General features: G+C 43.4%; 1 protein-coding gene across 13 annotated transcripts in view; it reads left to right on the forward strand.

The window, feature by feature from the left end:
• The window catches only part of LOC125453079 (inositol polyphosphate-4-phosphatase type I A), a 159691-nt gene that overhangs the window by 63151 nt on the left and 83413 nt on the right, over positions 1-13127 (forward strand). For all 13 annotated transcript variants that reach the window (XM_048532169.2, XM_048532173.2, XM_048532172.2 and 10 more), the window contains 2 exons: positions 4230-4444; positions 9903-9947. In XM_048532169.2, the coding sequence (XP_048388126.1) occupies positions 4339-4444; positions 9903-9947 (151 nt within the window). In that variant the 5' untranslated portion in view covers positions 4230-4338. The remainder of the gene's footprint in view (positions 1-4229; positions 4445-9902; positions 9948-13127) is intronic.

Here is a 13127-nt window from a genome sequence, read left to right on the forward strand (position 1 = left end):
ATTTTCCATTTGGGAACCCTACAGCCCTCTGGACTCAATACAGAGTTCAATAATTTTAGGGCCGAAACACTCTCATGTCCGAGCCCCCCTACGCCACACACCAGGCCTAGTTACCACATAGCCTGCCATTACACACCATGTTATTCATCACTAATAGTCCCCATTAATAATTTTCACCCTCCCAGCTTGATCGTTATCAACTCTGTCTGTCCAACTGCTGTTCTGTCGTTTTAGGCTCCATCCTATCATTTTTGCTCTTCCCCTTTTTTTTTCTGCATATAAGCCAACGTTTTCCTAGCCACCATCAGTTCTGAGGAAGGGTCGCCTGATCCGAAACAGTAACTGTGTTTTTCCCTTCATAGATGCTGCCAGACCTGCTGAGCTTTACCAGCAACTTTTTGTTCCTGATTTACAGCATCCACAGTTCTTTCAGTTTTTATATCGGTCTGTATCATGTCTAACTTAAAATACTTGGTTTGATTATGGCCTTTTAGTTTCTGACCTCGTTCTATGGTTTCGAGATTTTTCTTCTGGAGATTGTACTTTGTACTTTATTTTTATTTCTGCTCTGTTTGTAATTCCTTCAATTAAATTTAATCATATCTTCTTCTCTAGGTCACTTTTTGGACGCAAACTACTAGCAAGCTGCCAGTGTTATGTAGTAATGGGGCATTAGATGTTAGGAAGTGGCCTGTATTGTCTAAATTGACATTTCACTTTTTTGCTTGAATTTGGGAATTTGCTATGCGCATGCGAATGTACGACTGCTTCTTAGACTTCTGCGCCACCATTCATGGGTAGGCTGCTCCATTTTTCATATGTGTTAGCTTAGATGTAGTGACTTGCCTTGCAAGCTATTAATGCATTTGGTGTTCACTGGAGCACTTGTTTTTGTTCATGTGGAAGTTGCCAGCAGTATTTGAATGATCAGCATAGAATGTATAATAGTGGTACTTAAAAAAGATGCATTGGATTTAAATTTTGGTGATCTATTACAAATCTATATTGTGATTACTGTCAAGATGTAATAATCTTGGTATTGAACTGTGTTAAAATAGTCATCATAATATTGATGGGTTTAGTAGTATTTGTCTTTGAGTGTGACACAAATCATCTCCTCCTCCTTGGCTCCATCTGATAGCTCCTACCAAACAAGAATTCTGGAAAATTTCTCAAAGTTTCTTCTGTAGAGTGCATCATCTTTTGAGGAAGAATGAAAGCAACACGACCACAGTTCTACTGATAACAAAGTGTGGAGCTGGATGAACACAGCAGGCCAAGCAGCATCTCAGGAGCACAAAAGCTGACGTTTTGGGCCTAGACCCTTCATCAGAGAGGGGGGTGGGGAGAGGGAACTGGAATAAATAGGGAGAGAGGGGGAGGTGGACCGAAGGTAGAGAGGAGAGTATAGGTGAGGAGGTAGGGAGGGGATAGGTCAGTCCAGGGAAGACGGACAGGTCAAGGAGGCGGGTTGAGGTGGTAGGTAGGAAATGGAGGTGCGGCTTGAGGTGGGAGGAAGAGATGGGTGACAGGAAGAACATGTTAGGGAAGCGGAGACAGGCTGGGCTGGTTTTGGGATGCAGTGCGGGGAGGGGTCGAGCTGGGTTGGTTTTGTGATGCAGTGGTGGGAGGGGAAGAACTGGGCTGTTTTTGGGATGCAGTGGGGGAAGGGGAGATTTTGAAGCTTGTGAAGTCCACATCGATACCATTGGGCTGCCACCCGCCCCCGCCGCAACCGCCCCCAGAGGATCCCCCTTGTTCTCACATCCCACCCCACCAACCTCCGGATACAACGCATCATCCTCCGACACTTCCGCCATCTACAATCCAACCGCACCACCCAAGCCATTTTTCCATCCCCACCCTTGTCTGCCTTCCGGAGAGACCACTCTCTCCGCGATCCCTTGTCCGCTCCACACTCCCCTCCAACCCCACCACACCCGGCACCTTCCCCTGCAACCGCAGGAAGTGCTACACTTGCCCCCACACCACGTCCCTTACCCCTATCCCAGGTCCCAAGATGATTTTCCATATCAAGCAGATGTTCACCTGCACATCTGCCAACGAGGTATATTGTATCCATTGTACCCGGTGTGGCGCTATCTACATTGGGGAAACCAAGCGGAGGCTTGGGGACCGCTTTGCAGAACACCTCCACTCAGTTCGCAACAAACAACTGCACCTCCCAGTCGCGAACCATTTTAACTCCCCCTCCCATTCCTCAGACGACATGTCCATCTTGGCCTACTGCAGTGCCACAATGATGCCACCCAAAGGTTGCAAGAACAGCAACTCATATTCCGCTTGGGAACCCTGCAGCTTAATGGTATCAATGTGGACTTCACAAGCTTGAAAATCTTCCCTTCACCCACTGCATCCCAAAACCAGCCCAGTTCTTCCCCCCCCCACCCCCCCACTGCATCACAAAACCAGCCCAGCTCGACCCCTCCCCCCACTGCATCCCAAAACCAGCGCCGCCTGTCTTCGCTTCCCTAACCTGTTCTTCCTCTCACCCATCCCTTCCTCGCACCTCCATTTCCTACCTACCACCTCATCCCGCCTCCTAGACCTGTCCGTCTTCCCTGGACTGACCTATCCCCTCCCTACCTCCTCACCTATACTCTCCTCTCTACCTATCTTGTTTTCTCTCCATCTTCGGTCTGCCTGCCCCTCTCTCCCTATTTATTCCAGAACCCTACCCCATCCCCCTCTCTGATGAAGGGTCCAGGCCCGAAGCTTCAGCTTTTGTGCTCCTGAGATGCTGCTTGGCCTGCTGTGTTCATCCAGCTCCACACTTTGTTATCTTGGATTCTACAGCATCTGGAGTTCCCATTATCCCAGTTCTACTGGGCTGCTTTTACTTTCTTTCCCATTGTCCCTCTTCACTTCCCACTAATAAGGTATTGTTGTTTCTTGGGGATATGTAAACTGTTGATTCAATCATCTCTGCCATTGATCAAGAGACAATCGGATGAGATTGCACCCCATCTGGTTTTCTGTTTCTGCCCTAGTCAATCAGTTGTTTATTTTCAGATGAATTGAAAATCTAAACTGAAATTGATGCTTACACTTTCCTCCTCAGATAAGGGCCAACACAGACACTTTTGTAGTTGAATGCAACTTTCTTTTGGCAATTTAGACTCTAATTTTGTTAATTATACTGCATTGCTGACTCCAGATTACCCGTTAAAGTTGTAGTTTTGAAGAGTCAATGAACATAAATGCAAAACCTGGAAAGATTTCTGATTAAGATAATAAAATGTGAGGCTGGATGAACACAGCAGGCCCAGCAGCATCTCAGGAGCACAAAAGCTGACGTTTCGGGCCTAGACCCTTCATCAGAGAGGGGGATGGGGAGAGGGAACTGGAATAAATAGGGAGAGAGGGGGAGGCGGACCGAAGATGGAGAGAAAAGAAGATAGGTGGAGAGGAGAGGAGAGTATAGGTGGGGAGGTAGGGAGGGGATAGGTCAGTCCAGGGAAGACGGACAGGTCAAGGAGATGGGATGAGGTTAGTAGGTAGGAGATGGAGGTGCGGCTTGGGGTGGGAGGAAGGGATGGGGGAGAGGAAGAACAGGTTCGGGAGGCACACTTCTTCTGATTCACAACTAGCTGTTGCAGATTGATAATATTTATCAAAAGAACCATGGACACCAGATTTTATTTAGCAGATTTGTTGTCTGGAATGTACTGAAAAGGATGACAAAAGCAATTTACTAGTAACTTTCAAATGAGGAAATTAGATTTATCACTTAAAAGGGAAGATTTTCAGTGCTATGGGATGGTCAGAAATGGGTTTCATTTGATAACTGTGATAGAACTAGCATGGGACAGTGAGCTGTGACTTTTTTTTCTGTGCTATTTGTTTTGTAAATCTGGCATACCTGCACAAATTCAAGACTTCTGTAGGAGATTAGTGTTTTTGAAAGAAATTTTCATTGAGGGCAGTGAGTCTTCAGCAACAATCCAGCTATAATGGATGTTATCTCCTGAATCCAGACAATACTGGAAGTCCACTTGATGCAGACTTCATGAGTTGCTGGGCTGCTAAATATGCAGAATTGCTAAGCACCAGTCCTGAGTTGTCCAGAAATGACCCATTGGTTCTGTGACGAATGTCACAGAAGTTTTCTTTGTTCCACACTATTACAAGTTTGGCGTTCAGGAATCTATAATGTAAATCTCCCAAAAATGTAACACTTTACTCTGAACTGTCTGCCTTCATTTCAGAATTCCAAACTCCCTAAAAAAAACTTCTGCCTGGTTATTCACATAACAACGCAAACTTGTAATTTGAACTTGAAGACTAACGAAAGAATAAAAACATTTCTCATGAAAAATGTCAACAAAGGAACAAAGCCCTCGACACAACGTTAAAGCAAGGTCAATGCAGCGAGCTTCAACATTTGATATGTCTTCAGATATGTTAAGTTTATCTCTTACAGGTGAGATATTTTTACTATACACTTGTGTTAAAATCTATTGCTCAGAAACACGTTTTTGAGAATGGTTTTTTTGAAGTAACAGATGAGTTTTGCCAAAAACAGTATTTTGTTGCAATATTTAGGGAAATCTGTAAACTATTAGTCTATAGGTTGGCTGGCTGCAAGCTAACCTTCTGAAGATCTTCTGATTTCAATGAGACTTTACTACGATACTTGATATTGGGAGTACATTTTAAGCTCTTAAAAGCTTGAATATCTTGGATTTTTGAATTAGCATAATTTATTTTAGTTAATCTGGTCTTTTAATGCCTACTCCTGGGATACTTGAAACAGGTTTCCTTCATCCTCCAATAAGAAACCTAGTTTTAATGCAGAGCTTTCTCAAATTAGCTAACCAGCTTATAACTTATAAACGCTTTTCAATTTTATAAATGCCGAATGGGGAGATTTTCTGAACTGCAAAAGAATAAATTAATGTTAAAATACTGAATGTATTATGAGCTGCTGCAATTTTCTTTGTGAGGCATTTGTTGCAACTAAGATAGTACAGCAGGCACAATTTTTGCATATCAGGAATGCAGTGCATGAAAAATAAAAGCCTTGTAGTCAGCAGAGGTTAGTTTAATTAACAAGTGATTCAAGTATTTGAATGTTTTTAAAGATTTTTGGTTCTTGCTGAATGTACACTTTGCATGCAGTAACTTGTTGCACACTGAAATGCCAGATGCACAAGATTTGTTTTATGGCTTTTGTTTGCTGATCAATTTAGCACTTATATGAAATAACAATTATTATTAACACCATCATATAGTCTCCCTCTTGACATCTTTGAACTTTTTTAAAGAGGACTAATGGGATGTTAGCTGAGCATTTATTGCACATTAGATTTTTAATTGATTTATTGTTACGTGTACTGAAGTACAGTGAAAAGCTTTATTTACGAGCAGTACAGACAGATCATAGTAAGCAAGCATGTACAGATCAAAATAACTTAGACAGAGGTAAAGGCTACGTTGCACAAGGCGTGTGCTATGTAAGATCAACGTTATCAAGATCCATCATTATTTGATGCTAGAGACTCTCTTCAATCTAATGACAGCAGGTAAGAAGTTACTCCTGAGCTTGCTTGTACAGATATCAGGTTTCTGTAACTTCTGCCTGACAGAAGAGGTTATAAGAGATCATTTCTGGTGTGCAACGGGTCATTGATGTTGGCATTCTTTCCGCAGCAGCAAGCCATGTAAATGGAGCCCGTGGATGAAAGGTTGACTTCCGTAATGGTCTGGGCAGTGCACACCACCTTCTGTAATTTTTTACGGTTCTGGGCAGAGCATTTGCCATTCCAGGCTGTAATGCACCCAGACAGTTTACTTCCAATGGTGCATCTGTAGAAGTTGCTGGGGGTCCTTTATATATGCCAAATTTTCTGAGGAATAAGTGTTGTTGTGCTGCCTTGACTGTCACATTTACGTGAACAGTCCAGGACAGGGTGCTGGTTATTGTCACTCTGAGAATGTTGGTGCTTTCCACCCTCTCAACCTCAGTTTCATTTATATAGATGGGGTTGTGTTCTCCGTTTTTCTTTTGAAGGAAATGATTAGTTCTTTAGTTTTGCTGACATTGAGAGACTGTTTTTTTTATTGCATCATGTCACCAAGCCCTCTATCTCCCTTCTGTATTTTGACTTGTTGGTGTTAAATGTCTGTCCCATTCAAGTGGTGTCATCAATAAACTTGTAGATGCCGTTCGTTTGGAATTTGGAAACACAGTCATTCGTCTATAGGGAATACAATACTGGGGTGAGAATGCCACTATTTGTTTCTTGGGGGACTCCAGTGTTGAGTGTGGAGGAGGTGCAGTAACCTATCTTCGCTGATTGCGGTGTGTGGGTCAGAAAGCTGAGGAACCAGTTGCAGAGGGTGGAGCTGAGACCAAGGTCATGGAGTTTTGAGATCAGTCTGGAGGGGATAATAGTGTTCTTGAGCTACTACAGCCTGTGTGCCACAGGTAGACCCACTACTGTCAGGATGGTGAGTAAATTAGAGGTTGGATTGGCAGGTGGTCATGTTCCCATGTATTTGCTGCCCTTGTCCTTTTTAGGTTGAAGTGGTCATGGGGTTGAAAGATGCTGTTTAAGGATCTTGGAATTTCAGCAGTACAGCTTGTCGATGGTGCATAATGCTGTTCCATGCTCTTTGTTTTAGTTGGTTCAATCATTGTGTACTTACGTTTTCATATTAAATTTGTTGCATATAGATTTGGATTTTATATTGAGTGGGGGTCAGGTGGGAAGGGAGTTCACCTGTTGCGATTGAGGGTGGTGGCATCCTGGGATGTGTAGCTGGAGGATGTAACAAGGGCACACTGTTGAAGACTGAGGTCCCCCTACCCACCTTTTTTTACAACTTGTGTTTTAGAAAGTTACTTCTTCGTCCCCACTCTAAATGTATTTCAGCATCAGGAATGTATTAGTTTAGACATTTGGCCTGTTAAGCACCTTGATTGACTGTCACTTATTTAGATAAGTGTGTGACTTGCTGATTTCAATACCTACCCTGCATATTGTGGGAGAGAGTTTCAGATGAGCAAGAAAGATAGTGCGTTGTGTAACTCATGTCTTTTGCACAGTTTCCCATACGCTCAGCGGAGCGGAGTCTGTACAGTTCAGGACATGGATGAAGCTTTGGTGAATTTCTGACTTTCGGGCTATTGTAGGATTGATATTAGAAGAATGTTTCTCCTAGTTGTGCAGCCTAGAACTAGGGATCATGTGATTTAAACATAAGAAAATTGGCCCTTTCAACATGCATTTTAATCCTTTAATCTAGAAGGTAGCGTGCATACCCAACTATGCAGCATTACTTAGCTCCAAATTAAGTAAAAATGGTGGAAAGCAGAGTATGGTCTCACAAATGTCACTCTGTGAGCCAACTTAATTAGAACCACACATGAATAAGCTGAATCAGCATTCATTTGTTCTTGCGTAACTTTTTAACATTGGTTTTGAACTAATTTTTAAATTCACTAATGGGATGAGGGTGTCGCTAGTCAGGCAGCATTATTGTCCATTCCTAATTGCTCAGAAGGCAGTTGAGAGTGAACTATGTTGCTGTGGGTCTGGAGTCACATGTTGACCAGACCAGGTAAGGATGGCAATTTTCTTCCCTAAAGGACATTAGTGAACTAGATGGGTTTTCCCATAATCGACAATGGATCCGTGGTCGTCATTAGATTCTTAATTCCAGATATTTTATTGAATTCAAATTCCACCATGTGCTTTGGCGGGATTTGAACTCGAGTCCCCAGAATGTTATCTGGGCCTCTGGATTAACAGTCCAGCGATAATACCACTAGGCCATTGCCTCCCCATCACCCTCAATGAAAAATATTGTACTTCTTGGGTATTTAGGGTAGCACAGTGGTTAGCACTGCTGCCTCAAAGCGCCAGGGAATCCAAGGTTGATTCAACCCTTGAGCAAATGTGCAAACTCTACATAGACATTCTTCCCCTGTCAATGTCGGTTTCTTCTGGATCATCTGGTTTCAGTCCAGAGATGTGCAGATTAGGTGAATTGGCCACACTAAATTGCCCATGGTGTCCAGGGACGTGCAGGCTTTGTGGAATATTCATGATAAATGTGGGGTTGTGGAGATTGGCTAGGAGGGTGGATCTAGGTAGGATGCTGTTCAGAGGGATTAGTATGCACTTGATGGGCCAAATGGCCTGCTTCCACACTGTTGGGCATCTATGATTCAAACCACCATGAGCACCAGTCTTTGCTACAACTGTCAAGTAGCCTTTATTTTGCACTGGTAGAAATTTATCTCAGCTGATAAATTAGGAGAACTTAGAGTTTCAAGCATTTTATATATGATTCTGTAATCTCCATGCTGCTTACAACAGGTTAGATATTATTAGCAATGAAATTTAGGACAATACAACATGAACACAAGATAAGCATCATTGGTTCATCTAATTAAGAAATGGAAGAAGTCGTTATCACAATAGTCCCAGACATGATCTTGTGTGTCAGTGTAATTAGTAAGGAAGCAGGAGCCGTAGTCTCGGATGATCATAGAGCTGCTGGGCACCCACAACGGTACACAGTACTCCAGCTGAGATGTAATAAGTATCTTGTGGAATTTGACATTATCTCCCTGTACTTGTACCCAGGTCCCCTAAGCCAAGGGCATGTTATACTTCATTAACTGCTCTATTTACCTGTCCTGCCATTTCAGTGATCAGTGCACATGTATATCCAGATCACCTTGCTCTTGCACCCCTATAGAATTCTGCTCTCTATTTTGTATTGTCTTTTTAATGTTTATCTGACTGAAGTGCATCGCCTGAAACCCCTCTGCATCGAAGCTCATTTATCTCCTATCTGCCCATTTCACCAACTTGTCTGTCTCTTTTTTTGGAGTTCCACACTGTTGTCCTTGCAGTTTACAATTCTTCCAAGTTTAGTTGGAAGTGCTATGCTGTTAAGAAGCCTTAATTTATGTCCTTCGATGTTGACACCTTTCACTATTTACTCCAGTCATTGTTTATCAGTTTATTTTGTAATCTTCAAGTTTAAACAGTCAATTTGAAAGACAATAAATTTGATATATCATCATATTGAGCACATGCGACCTCACTTTTTGTTGAACTTGCATCTTTTTCACAAAAATAGTGGACATGAATTACCATTCCTGGTGGATATGCATAAAAAAGTTCTATGTTGTCCAGATGTACTAATCATATTTGCTTAGCACTACATCAGATAATGCACTTATCAATTTCCTTCACCCATTTCTTGTTTACTATTGTGGTTTAATCAAAATGTACACAACAGATTAATGTGTGTTGAAATAAGAAAACTGCTGTTCTGATAACTTTTTTAAATGTCATCTATCTCTACATAACCAACTTAATCCACTGACTTGAACTTTTATTATGCAAATCTTGGTAATATTGCTGACTCTCAATTGAAAGAATGGAGGCCTGGTCTCTAGAAAACCTATCTTGCCTGTAATAAGTCAGCCGGAATGCGGCAACAAGACACAAGCATTAAATTGCTTTATTAGAACATAGAACATAGAACATTACAGCACGGTACATGCCCTTCGGCCCTCAATGTTGTGCCAACCTGTCATACCGATCTGAAGCCCATCTAACCTACACTATTCCATGTACGTCCATATGCTTATCCAATGCCGACTTACATGTACCTAAAGTTGGCGAATCTACTACCGTTGCAGGCAAAGTGTTCCATTCCCTTACTGCTCTCAGAGTAAAGAAACTACCTCTGACATAACTATTATAACATACTAAAATAAAAATATTTGTGATCACATTTAAAGGTTTGATGCTATATATGCTTCCACAGTTCATTGTTACAGTTATTAGTTTTAATTTTCTGAACATTGAACTCTTTGGTTTGATTTGTTTTGTTCTTTGTTATTTCTTTTCTAGCTAACAGCCAGGATCCGGACGAACCAATTTTGGAATTTAGTTTAGGTGAGTAGGAAAGATGTCCCTTCTTCATTTACTTTGACAGTGCACATTTTTTAAAAACAATTTTCTCTCTTCTCTCTTGCTCTTTTTGGTCAGGCATTGTTAGGCAAAAACCTCCCATTAGACATTTCACACTGTCAGCTTTTGGAATTTTTAAGTGAAAGTTGGAAAAAAAAAAGCAAACCAGTTAGACAGACTGACTGAGTGGGCAGGAACATGGAACATGGAATATATGTACAATTGTGAGGTTATCTGCTTTGGTAGAAGGAAGAAAGATGCAGTGTATTTCCGAAATGATGAGCAGTTGGGAAGTATTGATCTCTTAGGTGTCTGTTTCATAAGTCAGTGAGACCTGGTTTTCAGGAGCAGTAAGCAATTTTAGAGGCAATCGTCTTTACCACACTGGCATTTGTTAGCAGGAGCAAGAAAGTCTTGTTTCAATTATATAGAACACCTGAGATTGCACCTGAAGTATTCAGGCAGTTTTTTAACCTGTGGAAGGATATAATTGCCATAGATGGTGTTCATTGAATCGGTCTTGTGAACATCCATAGGATAGTGGGCCTCGATACAGAAGAATGAGAGGTGATCTCATGGAAAGGTCAAAATTCTTGAAGGGCATGACTGTAGATGCAGAAAGAATGCACCCAGACACAGGGAGTAGCCTCCAAATAAAAGGCAAGCTATTTAGTGAGTGAGATGATGAGGAGAACATTAACCATCAGAAATGTAGTGAATGTAAAGAATTCTGCACCGCAGAGGGCTGTTTAAGTTCTGTCATTAAGTTCAAGACAGAAATTGATGGGTTTCTAGTTACTCTGGATCTCAAGGGATAAGGGGATAGTGCAGGAATAAGATGGAGATTTGGATAATCAGCAATGATCTAGAAGGATGGAGCAGGTTCAATGAATTGAATGGCCAACTACCTCCTATGTTCATGTGATGTGTTGGCTGCATGTCAAATTAGTTATTATTTATGCTTTTAGTACTGTCAGAAGAATTGTGATCCCTTAAAGTTCTGTTTTTGTATGGTGAAAGGATGAACTGATGCACATTTAGTTGTAGAATCTACCAGTGTAATATGTTTCATGATGAAACTATTACTTTAAGAGAAAATAGTTTTGGTGAAAATTAAAGTTGAACAGCTTAGGAAGGGTTTCTGGTTAATTGGAGATAACAAAGTGTAGGGCTGGATGAACACAGCAGGCCAAGCAGCATCTTAGGAGCGCAAAATTTGACATTTCGGGCCTAGACCCTGCATCAGAAAAGGGGGATGGGGAGAAGGTTCTGAAATAAATAGGGAGAGAGGGGGAGGCGGATCGTAGGTGGATAGAGGAGAAGATGGGTGGAGAGGAGACTGACAAGTTAAGGGGGCGGGGATGGAGCCTGTAGAGGTGAGTATAGGTGGGGAGGGGATAGGTCAGTCCAGGGAGGACGGACAGGTCAAGGGGGCAGGATGAGGTTAGTAGGTAGGAAATGGAAGTGTGGCTTGAGGTGGGAGGAGGGGATAGGTGAGAGGAAGAACAGGTTAGGTAGGCAGGGATGAGCTGGGCTGGTTTTGGCATGCAGTAGGGGGAGGGGAGAGGTTGAAGTTTGTGAAGTCCACATTGATACCATTGGGCTGCAGGGTTCCTAAGTGGAATATGAGCTGCTGTTCCTGCAACCTTCTGGTGGCATCATTGTGGCACTGCAGGAGGCCCAAGATGGGCATGTTGTCTAAGGAATGCGAGGGGGAGTTGAAATGGTTTGCGACTGGGTGGTGCAGGTGTTTGTTGTGAACCGAGTGTAGGTGTTCTGCAAAATGGTCCCCAAGCCTTCCCTTGGTTTCCCCATTGTAGAGGAAGCCACAAAGGGTACAGCGGATGCAGTACACCACATTGGCAGATGTGCAGGTGAACCTCTGCTTGATGTGGAAAGTCATCTTGGGGCCTGGAATGTGGGTGAGGTAGGAGGTGTGGGGGCAAGTGTCGCACTTCCTGCGGTTGCAGGGGAAAGTGACGGGTGTGGGTGGAGTTGGAGGGGAGTGTGGAGCGGACAGAGGAGTCCCGGAGTGATTGGTCTTTCCGGAACACAGACAAGGGTGGGGATGTAAAAATGTCTTTGGTCGCGTCGGATTGTAGATGGCGGAAGTGTCGGAGGATGATGCGTTGTATCTGGAGTTGGTGGGGTGGTATGTGAGGACGAGGGGGATTCTCTTTTGGTGGTTATTGCGGAGACTGGGTGTGAGGGATGAGTGGTGGGAAATGCGGGAGACATGGTCAATGGTGTTCTTGACCACTGCGGGGGGAGGTTGCGGTCCTTGAACGAGGACATGTGGGATGTATGGGAGTGGAATGCCTCATCCTGGGAGCAGATGCGGCGGAGGCGAAGGAATTGAGAATTGGGGATGGAATTTTTGCAGGAAGGTGGGTGGGAGGAGGTGTATTCTAGGTAGCTGTGGGAGTCGGTGGGCTTGAAATGGATATCGGTTTCTAGGTGGTTGCTTGATATGGAGACAGAGGGGCCCAGGAAGGTGAGGGATGTGTTGGAAATGTTCAAGATGTACTCGAGGTTGGGGTGGAAGCTGTTGGTGAAGAGGATGATTTGTCTGAGCTCCTCTTGGGAGCACGACGCGGCGCTGATAAGTCATCAATGTAACGGAATCTGCCAATGTGGGACACTGCAGCCGCTATACCCGCCGTTGTGGCTTCCTCTACATTGGGGAAACCAAGCGGAGGCTTGGGGACTGCTTTGCAGAACACCTACGCTCGGTTCACAACAAACAACTGCACCTCCCAGTTGCGAACCATTTCAACTCCCCGCTGCCATTTCTTAGATGACATGTCCATCTTGGGCCTCCTGCAGTACCCCAACGATGCCACCCGAAGGTTATATATGTATATATAGAACAATACAGCACAGAGCAGGCCCTTCGGCCCTCGATGTTGCGCTGACCTGTGAACCAATCTAAGCCCATCCCCTACACTATCCCATCATCATCCATATGCTTATCCACGGACTGTTTAAATGCCCCTAATGTGGCTGAGTTAACTACATTGGCATGCAGGACATTCCATGCCCTCACCACACTCTGAGTAAAGAATCTGTCTTAAATCTATTGCCCCTCAATTTGCAACTATGCCCCCTCTTACAAGCCGACGTCATCATCCTAGGAAAATGACTCTCACTGTCCACCCTACCTAA

This window comes from Stegostoma tigrinum, chromosome 6 (assembly GCF_030684315.1).
Source record: "Stegostoma tigrinum isolate sSteTig4 chromosome 6, sSteTig4.hap1, whole genome shotgun sequence".
Taxonomy (NCBI): Eukaryota; Metazoa; Chordata; class Chondrichthyes; order Orectolobiformes; family Stegostomatidae; genus Stegostoma; species Stegostoma tigrinum.